At 46.8% G+C, this 18959-nt stretch overlaps 1 protein-coding gene across 2 annotated transcripts in view; it reads right to left on the bottom strand.

The window, feature by feature from the left end:
- Positions 1-18959, bottom strand: part of FSIP1 (fibrous sheath interacting protein 1) — a 45314-nt gene that overhangs the window by 25463 nt on the left and 892 nt on the right. Inside the window, exons 2-6 of one of the 2 annotated variants that reach the window (XM_072115237.1) lie at positions 8543-8732; positions 8081-8243; positions 7196-7297; positions 5010-5179; positions 4522-4615 (exon numbers count right to left, since the gene is read on the bottom strand). In XM_072115237.1, the coding sequence (XP_071971338.1) occupies positions 4522-4615; positions 5010-5179; positions 7196-7297; positions 8081-8243; positions 8543-8707 (694 nt within the window). In that variant the 5' untranslated portion in view covers positions 8708-8732. The remainder of the gene's footprint in view (positions 1-4521; positions 4616-5009; positions 5180-7195; positions 7298-8080; positions 8244-8542; positions 8733-18959) is intronic. The other variant, XM_072115236.1, reaches the window with a different exon arrangement.

The following is an 18959-nucleotide window of genomic DNA, read 5'->3' as shown; positions in this document are numbered from 1 at the left end:
ATCTGCTTATTTTACAGGAATGTGCGGCCTGTGCGGGGTTCATATAGAACAGGTATGTCAAAAATGTAGTCATCGGGTGTGAGGCCGAAATGTGTGATCAGAAGTAGAGCTTAGCCCCTTACTAGCCAGTCTGATGCTGCCATCTGCTGGCCGTTTATGTGAAGTTTTCTTTTGATGTGAGGTATATAAGTGGGCTGCAGATATTTGCAGTCCAGACTGGTCAGCTATGCCTGCGGGGGTCAATAGGCCCCCAATTCTCATATATGAGATGGTCACTTTGCATTTGTATACAATTTAAAGTGATTCAACCCTAATGGCTATTCCCAATCTCAAGGTATCATCACTCCCAAAAAGGGCTACAGTAGGATCCGTTTTAAAGGACATCTACCACCAGGATGAAGGTTTGTAAACCAAGCACACTGACATACTGGTATGTTCTCCCTTTGGTAGAATATGTTCTTCTTTTATCTTCTTATAACCTGGTTTTTACAAAAAAAAGACTTTTAAAATTATGCAAATTGCAGTGCTCCGGGCTACATTGGTGTAATGGAGCCTTGAGCCTCTGAGGCTCATTTGAATAATGTTTAAAGCTTTTTTTCTTAAAAACCAAGGCATAAGATAATAAAAGAAGAGCAGATCCTGCCAGAAGGGGCACACACCAGTATGTCAGTGTGCTTGGTTTACAATCCTTCATCCAGGTGGTAGATGTCCTTTAAGAAAGTGATTGGATATTATTGAACACCATATCTTATCTTCCGCTCCTCAGGATTCTCTATGCAGATCGTGCAGGTGTAAAAGTGTTAGATGCAATGATCTCTGGTATGCAATTGAGCTTTCCTCCATGAAGAAGAAAGCTGCCTCTGTAGTGTAATGTCACCTATAGGTTTAATGAATTGAGTACAGGCAGTCCCCGGGTTACATACAAGATAGGGTCTGTAGGTTTGTTCTTAAGTTGAGTTTGTATGTAAGTCGGAACTATATATTTTATCATTGTAATCCCAGCCAGAACTTTTTTTGGTCTCTGTGACAATTGGATTTTAAAAATGTTGGGTTGTCATAAGAATCAGGATTAACAATAAAGCTTCATTACAGACACCTGTGATAACTGTTATAGCTGATCATTGTAGCCTAGGACTAAAGTACAATAAATTACCAATATCCAGAGGTCCGTTTGTAACTAGGGGTCGTATGTAAGTCGAGTGTTCTTAAGTAGGGGACCGCCTGTATTACGAAGTATGATATATTTTTGGATCCTATACACTTCTATTGGTATTGTATGCTTTTGATTAGTAATAGGAGTTGTTTATTAAGTACTGGGTTTTCTCTTTTTGGTATTTATTGTCACCTATAGGTAGCTACCCCAAAAGGCAATATGCTATTCAATGGGGGTTGACCTACAAAACACATTTCAGAGGTTTGAAAGTCTATAGGACTATGGGCAGCACGGTGGCTCAGTGGTTAGCACTACAGCCTTGCAGCGCTGGGGTCCTGGGTTCAAGTCCCAGGGTCAACATCTGCAAAGAGCTTGTATGTTCTCTCGGTGTTTGTGTGGGTTTCCTACAGGTCCTCTGGTTTCCTCCCACACTCCAAAACATACTGGTAGGTTGATTAGATTGTGAGCCCCATTGGGGACAGGGACTGATTTGGCAAATTCTGTGCAGCACTGTGTTATCTGTGTGCGCTATATAAATAAAGGAATTATTATTAAAGGGGACCTACCACCACGATTCAACCTCTAAAGGTAGAACGGGTGGTAGGTGGATCAATGGGACGTAAGGATAGCCCTTTTTGGGCTAATCCTTACGTCCCGGCTATCCTTTTGTAAACTTTAATCAGTTGATATGCTAATTTAATTAAGCGGCTACTGGGGCGTGGAGTAGCCGGACATGAGGCTACTAGTCGCGGCTACTCCACGCCCCAGTAGCCTTGTTCCTCCACCTACCGGGTAATCTTCGGCACGCAGCACCTCGTAGCTGCGCGCCCTCGTCCGAGCACCCGGCGTCTGCGCATGCGCAGTAGCGCCGGCCTCGGAGCTACGGCCACGCACCCGTAGGCCTGCGTCCTGCGCAGAACGCAGGATATTCGCACGAGGGCGCGCAGCTACGAGGAGCTGCGCGCCGAAGATTACCCGGTAGGCGGAGGAACAAGGCTACTGGGGCGTGGAGTAGCCGCGACTAGTAGCCTCATGTCCGGCTACTCCACGCCCCAGTAGCCGCTTAATTAAATTAGCATATCAACTGATTAAAGTTTACAAAAGGATAGCCAGGACGTAAGGATTAGCCCAAAAAGGGCTATCCTTACGTCCCATTTATCCACCTACCACCCGTTCTACCTTTATAGGTAGAATCGTGGTGGTAGGTCCCCTTTAAGGAAGCTAGCCAAGAGCTGTATACGGGACCGCTGATGATGTGATTGGTGAGTGTAAGTGATCAATCTGTTTCATGGCTGAGCCCTTTTTGACAAGGGGTGTCTGCTAAATCCCCATCTGCAGACAGCACCAATTTATACGTTTGTGCTCCTCATTAGTACAGATTCTCCAGGTAAGATCACCCTTCTCTGTACTGACGAGAAGCAAAAGCTCCACATCCAGTAGGGTGGCTCTGGTTTGGTTTAGATCAAGGCTCATGAATGGGTCGGACATTTACTTACATGATAACTACCTATAGACGGCACTGCTCTGACTTCTGCAGGACAGCTGATTTTCATACGTTTCCCTACAGGAGTGTAAAGTGCTTGAACTGTAAGATTTATTGTTATTATGTTATTACAGGACACGTAGGTCATTATAAGCTTTTACACCACAGGAGGCAGGATCTACATCCCGCAGGAATTGATGTTCCCGAACAATCCCCAACTTTGTTGACATGGACTTAGCGAGAACACCCCGATCCCAAGCCTTGTGCATATATTTTGCAAAAATCCATCGCCTCATAAACAAGTGTCGTCAATGGTAATTGTTCATCATCTCTGATTTGCACCAAGGCAATGCCAGAAAACATTTCCCACAGTTCATGCCCACAGGGAACGCATTCATGAAGCGCACCCAACATTGCGGGCATGCACAATTAGAAGGGCTTCAGTGAGTAATGTGTGTACAATGTGGTGAGGTGCCACACGATCCGCCAGAGATCACACTACAAACCATGTGTACTGTGTTACTACTACACCCCTTCACCTTCTCAGATAAATTATACACACAAATACCCCAAATATATGAGCTGAGTGTACATAGTTTCCTATCTACAGACAGCATGTTATAGAGCAGGAAGAGCTGAGCTGATTTTACATAGTGTCCTATCTGCAGGCAGCATGTTATAGAGCAGGAGGAGCACAGCAGATTGTACATAGTGTCCTATCTGCAGGCAGCATGTTATAGAGCAGGAGGAGCTGAGCAGGTTGTACATAGTGTCCTATCTGCAGGCAGCATGTTATAGAGCAGGAGGAGCTGAGCAGATTGTATATAGTGTCCTATCTGCAGGCAGCATGTTAGATAGCAGGAGGAGCTGAGCAGATTGTACATAATGTTTACAGACAGCACATCATAGAGCAGGAAGAGCTGAGCATATTTTACATAGTGTCCTATTTACAGGGAGGACATTATAGAGCAGGAACAGCTAATCAGAATTTACACAGTGTCCTATCTGCAGTCAGAATGTTATTAAGCAGGAGGAGCTGAGTAGATTGTATATAGTGTCCTATATGCAGGCAGCATGTTATAGAGCAGAAGGAGCTGAGTGAAATGTTTATAGTGTCCTATATGCAGACTACATGTTATAGAGCAGAAGGAGCTGAGTGAAATGTTTATAGTGTCCTATATGCAGACTACATGTTATAGAGCAGAAGGAGCTGAGCAGTTTATACAAAGTTTCCTATTGTCAGGCAACATGTTATAGAGCAGGAGGAGCTGAGTAGGTTGCACATACCGTATTTTCCGGGCCATTAGGCGCACCGGACTATAAGGCGCAGGGTGGCCGGGGGCGTGGCGGAGGTCCGGGGGCGTGGCAGAAAACGGAGCGGAGGTGAGAGCGGCAAGAGGTGAGCGGTCTCCGGGGAAGGGGGTCCGTTCAGGCGGAGGAGGGCAGCGGACCCTACTTACATAGATCCCCGCTACCGGAGACAGCAGATCTCCACTGGGAACTGCAGACCAAGCGGCAGAAGTTGGTTCGCGCTATGGCGCCTGTTGTTCGTGCCGCGTGGTCTGCAGTTCCCGCTGGAGATCTGCTGTCTCCGGTCTCCGGTAGCGGGGACCTATGTAAGTAGGGTCTGCTGCCCTCCTCCATACATAGGGCGCACCGGACTATAAGGCGCACTTTGGATTTCTAAGGAAATCCTAGGCTTTTATGTGCGCCTTATAGTCCAGAAAATACGGTAGTCTCCTACACTCAGGCAGGATGTTATAGAGCAGTTAATCAGTGTTATAATGAAATATCAGACTAAAACATTATTACAATCTTTGTGTTATGTTAGACCCTGGCATACAGTAACCTAGAAGATGGATTATAACTAAATGGTATTTCTTACCTTCAGGGTCATCCAACTGCGGGGTCAATGCCAGAAATTTGTTAGTGTTCACATTTTCCTCGTGACTTCTTGCTGAAGACTGCTGCGACACGTTCTGAACAAAGCACAACATCAGATTATGAAGTTTTTCTTATATATGTGATATGTCATCCTTGGCAAGAAGATTGAGAAACCCCAGAATCACACACTTAGTCTATACATAGCAGGGACCCCCATTGCTAATACTAAGGTGATAGGACGTCTCTGGACATCTGTAGGTCCCCAATGATCACAAGAAGTTGACAGAACTCTGTCAGTCCTACATAAGAGAATGGGGTAGGGGTCTGCACAACATCACTGGCTTCAGATGGTGGCTGGTATTTAGGACATCCGTTCTATGAATATGCCAACCGAAGGCAAAATATTTCCCAAACTTTGCCACGTTGTTTGGTTCGCACCCTATAATGTAAGTAGCACTGGCACATACAGTATGTAATGTATGTATGTACCTGGAATTCTTCCCAAAGTTGTTTTCGCATTTCCAAACCCAAAGATTTGACCTCCTTTTCTTTTGCCATCTTTTTCTGTAGGATTTCATCCAGAGCTTTCATCTTCTTAATGGCTTTGTCCAGTTTAGGATCTATCTCGTCTTCTGTGCCTTGAGACGGTTCACTGGATCCTGCCAAGAATATGGTGAAAGTGACTAAAAGGAAATTTACCATCAAAATCCATCCTGATAAACCAGGGACATTACTCATAGATCCAGGCACCGGGACTGTGGTAATATTCTTATACTTCTAAAATCTTTCTAAATTAAGCTAATTAGCTAAAGGGCTTTGGGGACGTTACCAAAGCCCCTCAGTGTTGTAGCTTCACAGGCTACAACACTGTGCAGAACATGTCTCACTCATCCAACCTGCTTTTTCCTCCTACGCCTGTGAAATCTAGAAGCAGCAGGAAATACAGGGGAAGCAGAGACATGCTCTTCTCATTGTAACAGCCTGTGAAGCTACAGCATAGAGGAGCTCTGGTAATGCCCCCCAGAACTACTCAGGTGCATTACCATAATCATAAAAGTTGATTTTATAAGGAAGGAGGCCATGGATAACAGATATAAGAGTTACATTATGACTACACAGAGCTCCAGGAACAATACCTAAAACTGTTTGCAGCTTTGTACGGTCTATAACAATGACAGATTCTCTTAAAAATAGACCAAACTTTATAATCTAATTATTAAAGGGGTTCCCCAGCGATGGATAAACAGGGCTGCTTTCTTCCAAAAAAACATAGTCACGCCTGTCCAAGGTTTGTGAGTGGTTATGTAGCTCGGTCTCATTCACCTAGTTGAGCTGCAATACCACACACAACCCACGACAAGATGTGGCGCTATTTTTCAAACACTGCAACCAAATTTTTCTAATACTTCACAACCTCTATAAGGTATTTACCTTTGCCTGGATTCTGCTCCTGTGTCGTGTGACTCTTGTATTTGACCCTGGCCACGGTTTCTAGATATCCCTAGGGTTTTGCCCCTTGGACTGATCTTTTAGTACCTGTTATTCTGCTCTTAGCTCTGACCCATTGCTTTGTTCTTCTCATTTTCTCTCCTAGTGGCCCATTCCATCCTGACAGCTCTCCTTCTGACAACCCCTTGACCACCTCCCAGACTATTCTACCACTTCATCTGCACTACTGTCAGTGACTACAGGCAGTCCCTGGGTTACGTACAAGATATGTTCCATAGGTTTATTCGTAAGTTGAATTTGTATGTAAGTCGGAACTGTTTACTTTATAATTGTAGATCCGGACAAAAAATTTTTTTGCCCCAGTGACAATTGGAGATTCAAAATCTTTTGCTGTAATGCGACAAAGGATTATCCATAAAGCTTCATTACAGACACCTTACAGCTGATCATTGCAGTCTGGGACTATAGTAACATCCAGAGACTTCACCAGAGGTCACAGGGGTCTGTCTGTAACTAGGGGTCGTCTGTAAGTCAGGTGTCCTTAAGTAGGGGACCGCCTGTAAAAGGAACATTGCATCTCGGGAATGTGTTTGGGAACGTTTATACCTTCTTGAGGAGGTTAAAGTCTGTGGGGATCCCTAAGACTCTATACAGTCCATGTAGAATCCACCTTTACAGTAATATACAATACACAGCTATATAAGACATATGGACAGAGTAAGGGAGTCTATGAACTAGGCCGTGACGCCTTCATAGTCTATGGTGAATCCGAACATAATCAGTTCCAGCCCAGCCTGCTTAGCGGCTGCCACAGTTCCCACTCCCCTGGATCCAGTTGATCGCAGACATTTTGATGTGGTCTATAGAAAGCGATGTGGTGCCACATATAGAGATAAAGCCATATGCACCCCACATGTTCTATATGAATGCGGCTGCCTGCATACCACTAGACCAGTATCAAAGCCCGACTTCTGAGAACCCAGGGCCACACATGCTAGTAGAATATGTTTCTTCTGTCATTTGATCGCAACATTAAGACATTTTTTTTTTCTATTTTAATACCAAATGGACGTATTTCGTTTGATGGATGAACCATTCGCATAGAAATGGTGTCATGTGTGATGGTGTTTAGTAGATCAAAGCTGTCTCCACTATCAGGATGAGTATGTTGTATCACACACACACATCCTTCCATTCAACCCCATGACCCGGATATTTCTAGTTACCTTCCTTACACTTGCCTCCAGTATTCCCGGCCATTTTGTCATCTTCAGCAGCTGGAATGTCTTGCCATTTATTTTCTTCATTTCCAAAATCGAGAACTAAAACTGCAGAAACAGCAAAGAATTTATATGCAACAAAAACATTCACAGTGTTAGATGTTGGCCCTGTGTGTTGTTAGTAGCAGCAGTACTGTGAAAATTGAATTTATAATCCAGGATTGTAGCTAGACTTAAAGCATTCTGGTGAGATCCCTTCACTTTACTACTGAACAGCCCATGCCAATGAGTAATTGTAGTAGGATACATACAGAGGCCTCCTAGCGCAAGCAGCAGTAGTACAGTGAAGGGATTGCACACAGCAGTGCACCAGAATTCTACAAGTCTAGCTACAATCCTGAAATATAAATGCATTTTTCACAGTCCTGCTACTTTTGGTCAAAAGTGAACAAAACTGATGAAAGATTCAATTCAAAGGCATTGTTCATCTCGCTCCTTAACCACAAAGGACAAGCTGATTCCCTACGGACTGAATTGAAGGTTGGTAAATGCATAAATGCATAAAAATGTCTTGTAGACACGGGGAAAGGGTTCTTGTAGACATGGGAATCAGTATTGAATGAGGCTCAGGAAATATACATTACACCGGTGGCTGACCAACTTTAAAGCAAGAGCTAGTCAGCAGGTTACTGACAGGAGTCCCAGGACCATAAACAGCCAAGCAAAGAGCTAGGAAGAAAGCTACTAGTGAAATAAATGTATCTGCTATGATCTACAAATTTACAAATGGGTGTCAGGGAATATTTCCATATAGAAGTACAGTATCAGGTGCCAATAATGGATCTTATTGGTAAATCCTAGGCATCCCAGTGTGAACCTGACCATGTCTACCTGGATCCTCTATTGATCTGCTCATCTTATCCTGAATTTGTTCTCGGCATGCTTCTTTGCTGATCCTTGTACGACTCCGTGAGAACTTCTCATCTCCTGTGTCTTCGGAAAATAGTTTTCGAGAAGTTTCTTGTTCATCGTCTGAAGTAACTGTAAGATCCCACTGATTATGAGAAGAAAACTTAGTATTCACATGTGAACGTACAATTTAATGCTATAACTCCTGTATTTCCTCTCCTACAAAAAGCTGGGTTGTGGGTCAGACAAATCTCCCCAATGTGTTACCCCACGACCTAGGGCACAGCACAAATGTCTATGGTTTTTTAAACTTCTCATAGAACTCACTGTGGCGCCATACAGCCTCCATGCACATGGCGTTGCCGCGTGCCTAAGCCCTCGACTATTACTATTTTGGAAGCAAAGTCAACCATGAGCTACTTCAACTAAACCATCACATTTTACCTGTGATATTCCCGGCTCTGGAGTCAACACTTCCAGAGAACATAGTGATGAGTTCACTTTTTGTTTATCCGCTTGGAATGAACTTAATGTGCGACTTCCAGGACGGGAACGAGACACCGTGGCAGGTCTGGAAATGTCATCCAAGCTTCCCTTCATAATATCCATCTTCAGCAGACTGAATAGTTATGGACTGAAACATAAAAACATCTCAGATGAAGACCAAGCCCAAAGTATAAATATATATATTAAAGTGTAATACATAAGGTAAGATGTGATACATAAACCTGTAACCTCCTGATACTAATATAAACCTCATACACAATTAGAGTAGAAAGACTTTTACTGCTCCAGATACAGCGCAGTGTCTCACTACTAGACCCTATGGACTGACCTTCCACATCATATCAGTGTGGCTTATTTTACTACAAGATAAAACAGAGGAGGACGAGAAGAGAGAGCCGAGGAGGACTAGAAGAGAGAGCTGAGGAGGACTAGAAGAGAGACCTGAGGGGGACTAGAAGAGAGAACTGAGGAGGACTAGAAGAGAGAGCTGAGGAGAACTAGAAGAGAGAGCCGAGGAGGACTAGAAGAGAGAGCTGAGGAGGACTAGAAGAGAGACCTGAGGGGGACTAGAAGAGAGAGCTGAGGAGGACTAGAAGAGAGACCTGAGGGGGACTAGAAGAGAGAGCTGAGGAGGACTAGAAGAGAGACCTGAGGGGGACTAGAAGAGAGACCTGAGGAGGACTAGAAGAGAGAGCTGAGGAGGACTAGAAGAGAGAGCTGAGGAGAACTAGAAGAGAGACCTGAGGAGGACTAGAAGAGAGAACTGAGGAGGACTAGAAGAGAGACCTGAGGAGGACTAGAAGAGAGACCTGAGGAGGACTAGAAGAGAGACCTGAGGAGGACTAGAAGAGAGAGCTGAGGAGGACTAGAAGAGAGAGCTGAGGAGGACTAGAAGAGAGACCTGAGGGGGACTAGAAGAGAGAGCTGAGGAGGACTAGAAGAGAGAGCTGAGGAGGACTAGAAGAGAGAGCTGAGGAGGACCAGAAGAGAGAGCTGAGGAGGACTAGAAGAGAGACCTGAGGAGGACTAGAAGAGAGACCTGAGGAGGACTAGAAGAGAGAGCTGAGGAGGACCAGAAGAGAGACCTGAGGAGGACTAGAAGAGAGACCTGAGGAGGACTAGAAGAGAGAGCTGAGGAGAACTAGAAGAGAGAGCTGAGGAGGACTAGAAGAGAGACCTGAGGAGGACTAGAAGAGAGACCTGAGGAGAACTAGAAGAGAGACCTGAGGAGGACTAGAAGAGAGAGCTGAGGAGGACTAGAAGAGAGACCTGAGGGGGACTAGAAGAGAGAACTGAGGAGGACGAGAAGAGAGACCTGAGGGGGACTAGAAGAGAGACCTGAGGGGGACTAGAAGAGAGACCTGAGGAGGACTAGAAGAGAGAGCTGAGGAGGACGAGAAGAGAGAGCTGAGGAGGACTAGAAGAGAGAGCTGAGGAGGACTAGAAGAGAGAGCTGAGGAGGACTAGAAGAGAGACCTGAGGGGGACTAGAAGAGAGACCTGAGGAGGACTAGAAGAGAGACCTGAGGAGGACTAGAAGAGAGAACTGAGGAGGACTAGAAGAGAGACCTGAGGAGGACTAGAAGAGAGACCTGAGGAGGACTAGAAGAGAGACCTGAGGAGGACTAGAAGAGAGACCTGAGGAGGACTAGAAGAGAGAGCTGAGGAGGACTAGAAGAGAGACCTGAGGAGGACTAGAAGAGAGACCTGAGGAGGACTAGAAGAGAGACCTGAGGAGGACTAGAAGAGAGAGCTGAGGAGGACTAGAAGAGAGACCTGAGGGGGACTAGAAGAGAGAGCTGAGGAGGACTAGAAGAGAGACCTGAGGGGGACTAGAAGAGAGACCTGAGGAGGACTAGAAGAGAGACCTGAGGAGGACTAGAAGAGAGAACTGAGGAGGACTAGAAGAGAGACCTGAGGAGGACTAGAAGAGAGACCTGAGGAGGACTAGAAGAGAGACCTGAGGAGGACTAGAAGAGAGACCTGAGGAGGACTAGAAGAGAGAGCTGAGGAGGACTAGAAGAGAGAGCTGAGGAGGACTAGAAGAGAGACCTGAGGGGGACTAGAAGAGAGAGCTGAGGAGGACTAGAAGAGAGAGCTGAGGAGGACTAGAAGAGAGAGCTGAGGAGGACTAGAAGAGAGAGCTGAGGAGGACCAGAAGAGAGAGCTGAGGAGGACTAGAAGAGAGACCTGAGGAGGACTAGAAGAGAGACCTGAGGAGGACTAGAAGAGAGAGCTGAGGAGGACCAGAAGAGAGACCTGAGGAGGACTAGAAGAGAGACCTGAGGAGGACTAGAAGAGAGAGCTGAGGAGAACTAGAAGAGAGAGCTGAGGAGGACCAGAAGAGAGACCTGAGGAGGACTAGAAGAGAGAGCTGAGGAGGACTAGAAGAGAGACCTGAGGAGGACTAGAAGAGAGACCTGAGGAGAACTAGAAGAGAGAGCTGAGGAGGACCAGAAGAGAGAGCTGAGGGGGACTAGAAGAGAGACCTGAGGGGGACTAGAAGAGAGACCTGAGGAGGACTAGAAGAGAGAGCTGAGGAGGACTAGAAGAGAGACCTGAGGAGGACTAGAAGAGGGACCTGAGGAGGACTAGAAGAGAGAGCTGAGGAGGACTAGAAGAGAGACCTGAGGGGGACTAGAAGAGAGACCTGAGGAGGACTAGAAGAGAGAGCTGAGGAGGACTAGAAGAGAGAGCTGAGGAGGACTAGAAGAGAGACCTGAGGGGGACTAGAAGAGAGAGCTGAGGAGGACTAGAAGAGAGACCTGAGGGGGACTAGAAGAGAGAGCTGAGGAGGACTAGAAGAGAGAGCTGAGGAGGACTAGAAGAGAGAGCTGAGGAGGACTAGAAGAGAGACCTGAGGGGGACTAGAAGAGAGAGCTGAGGAGGACTAGAAGAGAGAGCTGAGGAGGACTAGAAGAGAGAGCTGAGGAGGACTAGAAGAGAGAGCTGAGGAGGACTAGAAGAGAGAGCTGAGGAGGACTAGAAGAGAGACCTGAGGGGGACTAGAAGAGAGAGCTGAGGAGGACTAGAAGAGAGAGCTGAGGAGGACTAGAAGAGAGACCAGAGGGGGACTAGAAGAGAGAGCTGAGGAGGACCAGAAGAGAGAGCTGAGGAGGACCAGAAGAGAGAGCTGAGGAGGACCAGAAGAGAGAGCTGAGGAGGACCAGAAGAGAGACCTGAGGAGGACTAGAAGAGAGACCTGAGGGGGACTAGAAGAGAGAGCTGAGGAGGACCAGAAGAGAGAGCTGAGGAGGACTAGAAGAGAGAGCTGAGGAGGACTAGAAGAGAGAGCTGAGGAGGACTAGAAGAGAGAGCTGAGGAGGACTAGAAGAGAGAGCTGAGGAGGACTAGAAGAGAGACCTGAGGAGGACTAGAAGAGAGAGCTGAGGAGGACTAGAAGAGAGAGCTGAGGAGGACGAGAAGAGAGAACTGAGGAGGACTAGAAGAGAGAGCTGATGAGGACTAGAAGAGAGAGCTGAGGAGGACTAGAAGAGAGAGCTGAGGAGGACTAGAAGAGAGAGCTGAGGAGGACGAGAAGAGAGAACTGAGGAGGACTAGAAGAGAGAGCTGAGGAGGACTAGAAGAGAGACCTGAGGAGGACTAGAAGAGAGAGTTGAGGAGGACCAGAAGAGAGAGCTGAGGAGGACTAGAAGAGAGACCTGAGGAGGACTAGAAGAGAGAGCTGAGGAGGACTAGAAGAGAGAGCTGAGGAGGACTAGAAGAGAGAGCTGAGGAGGACTAGAAGAGAGAGCTGAGGAGGACCAGAAGAGAGACCTGAGGAGGACTAGAAGAGGGAGTTGAGGAGGACCAGAAGAGAGAGCTGAGGAGGACTAGAAGAGAGACCTGAGGAGGACTAGAAGAGAGAGCTGAGGAGGACTAGAAGAGAGAGCTGAGGAGGACTAGAAGAGAGAGCTGAGGAGAACTAGAAGAGAGACCTGAGGAGGACAAGAAGAGAGACCTGAGGAGGACAAGAAGAGAGACCTGAGGAGGACTAGAAGAGAGAGCTGAGGAGGACTAGAAGAGAGAGCTGAGGAGGACTAGAAGAGAGAGCTGAGGAGGACTAGAAGAGAGAGCTGAGGGGGACTAGAAGAGAGACCTGAGGAGGACTAGAAGAGAGACCTGAGGAGGACCAGAAGAGAGACCTGAGGAGGACTAGAAGAGAGAGCTGAGGAGGACTAGAAGAGAGAGCTGAGGGGGACTAGAAGAGAGACCTGAGGAGGACTAGAAGAGAGACCTGAGGAGGACTAGAAGAGAGAGCTGAGGAGGACTAGAAGAGAGAGCTGAGGAGGACTAGAAGAGAGACCTGAGGAGGACTAGAAGAGAGACCTGAGGAGGACTAGAAGAGAGAGCTGAGGAGGACTAGACGAGAGAGCTGAGGGGGACTAGAAGAGAGACCTGAGGATGACTAGAAGAGAGACCTGAGGAGGACTAGAAGAGAGAGCTGAGGAGGACCAGAAGAGAGACCTGAGGAGGACTAGAAGAGAGACCTGAGGAGGACTAGAAGAGAGACCTGAGGAGGACTAGAAGAGAGAGCTGAGGAGGACTAGAAGAGAGACCCGAGGAGGACTAGAAGAGAGACCCGAGGAGTACTAGAAGAGAGACCCGAGGAGGACTAGAAGAGAGACCCGAGGAGGACTAGAAGAGAGAGCTGAGAAGGACTAGAAGAGAGACCTGAGGAGGACTAGAAGAGAGACCTGAGGAGGACTAGAAGAGAGAGCTGAGGAGGACTAGAAGAGAGACCTGTGGAGGACTAGAAGAGAGACCTGAGGAGGACTAGAAGAGAGAGCTGAGGAGGACTAGAAGAGAGACCTGAGGAGGACTAGAAGAGAGACCTGTGGAGGACTAGAAGAGAGACCTGAGGAGGACTAGAAGAGAGACCTGAGGAGGACTAGAAGAGAGACCTGAGGAGGACTAGAAGAGAGACCTGAGGAGGACTAGAAGAGAGAGCCGAGGAGGACTAGAAGAGAGAGCTGAGGAGGACTAGAAGAGAGAGCTGAGGAGGACTAGAAGAGAGAGCTGAGGAGGACTAGAAGAGAGACCTGAGGAGGACTAGAAGTGAGAGCCGAGGAGGACTAGAAGAGAGAGCTGAGGAGGACTAGAAGAGAGAGCTGAGGAGGACTAGAAGAGAGAGCTGAGGAGGACTAGAAGACAGAGCTGAGGAGGACTAGAAGAGAGAACTGAGGAGGACCAGAAGAAAGACCCGAGGAGGACTAGAAGAGAGACCCGAGGAGGACTAGAAGAGAGACCCGCGGAGGACTAGAAGAGAGAACTGAGGAGGACCAGAAGAGAGACCGGAGGAGGACCAGAAGAAAGACCCGAGGAGGACCAGAAGAGAGACCGGAGGAGGACTAGAAGAGAGAGCTGAGGAGGACTAGAAGAGAGACCTGAGGAGGACTAGAAGAGAGACCGGTGGAGGACTAGAAGAGAGACCTGAAGAGGACTAGCAGAGAGAGCTGAGGAGGACTAGAAGAGAGACCTGAGGAGGACTAGAAGAGAGAGCTAAGGAGGACTAGAAGAGAGAGCTGAGGAGGACTAGAAGAGAGAGCTGAGGAGGACTAGAAGAGAGACCTGTGGAGGACTAGAAGAGAGACCTGAGGAGGACTAGAAGAGAGAGCTGAGGAGGACTAGAAGAGAGACCTGTGGAGGACTAGAAGAGAGAGCTGAGGAGGACTAGAAGAGAGACCTGAGGAGGACTAGAAGAGAGACCTGAGGAGGACTAGAAGAGAGACCTGAGGAGGACTAGAAGAGAGAGCTGAGGAGGACTAGAAGAGAGAGCTGAGGAGGACTAGAAGAGAGAGCTGAGGAGGACTAGAAGAGAGACCTGAGGAGGACTAGAAGAGAGACCTGAGGAGGACTAGAAGAGAGAGCTGAGGAGGACTAGAAGAGAGAACTGAGGAGGACTAGAAGAGAGACCTGAGGAGGACTAGAAGAGAGACCTGAGGAGGACTAGAAGAGAGACCTGAGGAGGACTAGAAGAGAGAGCTGAGGAGGACTAGAAGAGAGAGCTGAGGAGGACTAGAGGAGAGAGCTGAGGAGGACTAGAAGAGAGAGCTGAGAAGGACTAGAGGAGAGAGCTGAGGAGGACTAGAAGAGAGAGCTGAGGAGGACTAGAAGAGAGACCTGTGGAGGACTAGAAGAGAGACCTGAGGAGGACTAGAAGAGAGAGCTGAGGAGGACTAGAAGAGAGACCTGAGGAGAACTAGAAGAGAGACCTGAGGAGAACTAGAAGAGAGACCTGAGGAGGACTAGAAGAGAGAGCTGAGGAGGACTAGAAGAGAGAGCTGAGGAGGTCTAGAAGAGAGAGCTGAGGAGGACTAGAAGAGAGAGCTGAGGAGGACTAGAGGAGAGAGCTGAGGAGGACTAGAAGAGAGAACTGAGGAGGACCAGAAGAGAGAACTGAGGAGGACTAGAAGAGAGAGCTGAGGAGGACTAGAAGAGAGAGCTGAGGAGGACTAGAAGAGAGACCTGAGGAGGACTAGAAGAGAGACCTGAGGAGGACTAGAAGAGAGAACTGAGGAGGACTAGAAGAGAGACCTGAGGAGGACTAGAAGAGAGAGCTGAGGAGGACTAGAAGAGAGATCTGAGGAGGACTAGAAGAGAGACCTGAGGAGGACTAGAAGAGAGACCTGGGGAGGACTAGAAGAGAGAGCTGAGGAGGACTAGAGGAGAGAGCTGAGGAGGACTAGAAGAGAGAGCTGAGGAGGACTAGAAGAGAGACCTGTGGAGGACTAGAAGAGAGACCTGTGGAGGACTAGAAGAGAGACCTGAGGAGGACTAGAAGAGAGAACTGAGGAGGACTAGAAGAGAGACCTGAGGAGGACTAGAAGAGAGACCTGAGGAGGACTAGAAGAGAGAGCCGAGGAGGACTAGAAGAGAGAGCCGAGGAGGACTAGAAGAGAGAGCCGAGGAGGACTAGAAGAGAGAGCTGAGGAGGACTAGAAGAGAGAGCTGAGGAGGACTAGAAGAGAGACCTGAGGAGGACAAGAAGAGAGACTTGAGGAAGACTAGAAAAAGGACCTTTGAGGCACCTAAAAAGGACTGTAAAAGGGACCTAAAGATGAATAGAAGAGGGACCCAAAGAGGGTTAGAGAAAGGTTATAAGAATGACTAGAGAAGGACAAGAATAACATGAATAGGATTAGAAAAGGGATCTGCAAATGGGTAGAACAGAGAGCAGAAGAGGACTAGAAGAGGGACATAATGAGGACTAGAATATGGACCAGAAGAGAGACAATAAGAATAACCTTAAGATAACTAGAAGAGGACTGTAAGAAGAGGACTAGAAGAGAGATTTGAGAAGGACTAGAAGATAGACCAGAAAAAAACAAGAAGAGGGACATGAAGGGAATTAGAAGAGAGACCAGGGGAGGACTAGAACAGGGACATGAAGAAATACTTTAAGAGGACTCAAAGGAAGGACCCGAGGAGGATTAACAGAGGAAATGGAAGAGGACAGGAATACGGACCAGAAGAGGGATAGAATAGGAAACAGATGAGAATTAGAAGACGCATCTGAAGAAGACTAGAAGAGAACCCTAAAAGTAAACGAGAACAGGAACCTGAATTGGAGTAGAGGGATATTAGAAGAGGAATCTAAAGAGGACTGGGAAGAGAGAGCAGAAGAGGAACAGAAAACTGACCTAAAGAGGACAAGAAGAAGAACCTGAAGATGACTAGAAGAGGGATTTGAAGAGGGATAGAAAAGAGAGTAGATAAGTCCTAAAATAGGGACATGTAGAGGACAAGAAGAACTTGAAGATGACTAGATGAGGGAGCTGAAGAGGACTGTAACAGAGCAGAGGGGGCTAGAACAGGGACAAGAAGAGGTAAAGAAGAGGGACTAGGGGAGGATTAGAAAATGGATCAGAAGAGGACAAAAAGAAAAACGTAAAGATGTCTATAAGAGGGACCTGAAGAGAACTTTTAGAGAGATATGAAGAGGACAAGAGAGAAAATCCGGAATATAAAAGGGACAGGAAGTGGACTGGAAGAGGGAAATGAAGAGGACTATAAGAGGGACCTGAGAAGGACTAGAAGAATGATGAGATGAGGACAAAATTAGGGACCTGAAGAGGGATTGGAAACTGGACCAGAGAATGAATGAAAAGAGACATTAAGAGGGATCAGAAGAAGACTGGAAGAAAGGCTTTAGGAGGACTGAAGAGGGACATGAAGAAGAACCTGAAGAAGACAAAGAGATGGACCTGAGGAGGACTAGAAGAGGTACTTGAACAGGATAGATATGACTAAAACAGCAACTAGAGGACAATTAAAAGAGGGAACAGAGTAGAAGAAGAATAAAAACACAAAGTGAACTAGAAGGGGAACCAGGATGTTACTGGCTTTACTCATCTACTATAATTTCACATGACATACAAAACTCCTGCTCTCTTAGCAAAAATAGGAGTCAGGCAGAATTTACATTGCCTTATGTGTGATATTCCCAAGGCTCATGTACAGAAATGATATTTAAAGTATACATAATACGCTTAGAGTCAGCCACCACAGATCAACTTATTGGGTCTGCTGGAAGATGCATTGCCATAATGGACCTTCCTTCTCTTGGATTCATATGTCCCATGATATGTGTTATCAATGTCTTAGCCTACCGTGTGAATGTTTAATATAGAGTATAGGCCAAGTAGTACATTCTAATGTTTATTATTTCACAACCTCAACCAGTTAGGGAGAGACATTGCAATAAACCTCAATGATCTATGGATTTGTTGAAGACTGAATTGGGGACAGGGCAAGGGAATGTGGAGGGGGATATGGGTTGTTGTTGGTTACATCTTGACTCTATTCTTTGTGTTTGAAACAGGAAAATGTAATGGAGGAGTTTGATAGAATGAAAAAAGGGACCTGAAGAGGACTAGAAGAGGGACCTGAGGAGGACTAGAAGAGAGACCTTAGAAGGACTAGAAGAGAGATCTTTGAGGACTAGTAGAGAGACCTGAGGAGGATTACAAGAGAGACACAAAAAATGGAAGAGGGGCCAGAGGTGGACAAGAAGAGAGATACAAAGAGGACTAGAATAGGGACTTGAGGAAGACCCAAGAAGGACTAGAAGAGGGACCTGACTAGAACTAGAAAAGAGAACAGAGGAGGATTAGACGAGGGACCCGAAGATGACTAGAAGAGAGATGTAGAGCAGCATGGTTGCTTAGTGGTTAGCACTACAGCCTTGCAGCGCTGGGGACCTGGATTCATGTCCCAGGGTCAACATCTGCAGAGAGTTTGTATGGATTTCCTCCGGGTCCTCTGGTTTCTTCCCTCCCACACTCCAAAAAATACTGGTAGGTTGATTAGACTGTGAGCCCCATGGGGACAGGGACCGATTTGGCAAGTTCTGTGCAGCGCTGTGTAATCTGTGTTCGCTATATACATAAAAAAGAATTAAAACAGAAAACCTGAGGAGGACTAGAAGAGGGGCCCAATCAGGACTAGAAGAGAGAGCTGAGGAGGATGAGAAGAGGGACCTGAGGAGATTGCAAGAGAGACACAAAGATGAATGAAAGATGGGAAAGAGGTGGACAAGAAGAGAGACACAAAGAAGACTAGAATAGGAGGAAGACTAGAAGGGGGACCTGAAAAGGACTAAAAAAAAGAACAGAGGAGGATTAGAAGATGGACCTGAAGAGGACTAGAAGAGAGACAAGTAGAGGACTACAAGAGGAGCCTGAGAAAGACTAGAAGAAGGAACTGAAGTGGACTAGAAGACCAGAAGATAGCTAGAGGAGGAACCTGATGAGGAATAGAGGAGGGACCTGATGAGGACTAGAGGAAGGACCTGATGAGGAATAGAGGAGGGACCTGATGAGGAATAGAGGAGGGACCTGATGAGGAATAGAGGAGGGACCTGATGAGGACTATAGGAGGAACCTGATGAGGACTAGAGGAGGAACCTGATGAGGAATAGAGGAGGAACCTGATGAGGAATAGAGGAGGGACCTTATAAGGAATAGAGGAGGAACCTGATATAGAAATAGAAGAGAGATCTCTATGTAAAAAGTGTATTAGAAGAGGGATCTGATGAGATCTAGAAGGTAACAGAGACCAATGGATGACTTAATGGAGACCAGTGTCAAAGCGTTGCATGTATTTCTGATGAATACAGAGAACACCCGATTCACTGGATCACAACGAAGTGCTGCAGCTTTTTCCTCAATTGTATATTCCTGGACCCATGCAACTGGGATCTTTCTGGTGCGGGCACCCACCACAATGTAATCAGGCCCAGATTGGGCAAATGTGGATGCTATTTTAAACTTTGTTTCTCTAAACCGAGACCAGAAGAGTCCGCAAAGAGAGGAAAACGATAATTTACCTATGTACTAAGTACTCAGCAGCAC

This window comes from Engystomops pustulosus, chromosome 7 (genome assembly GCF_040894005.1).
Source record: "Engystomops pustulosus chromosome 7, aEngPut4.maternal, whole genome shotgun sequence".
In the NCBI taxonomy this organism is placed as follows: domain Eukaryota; kingdom Metazoa; phylum Chordata; class Amphibia; order Anura; family Leptodactylidae; genus Engystomops; species Engystomops pustulosus.
This window is presented reverse-complemented; position numbering and strand designations above follow the sequence as displayed.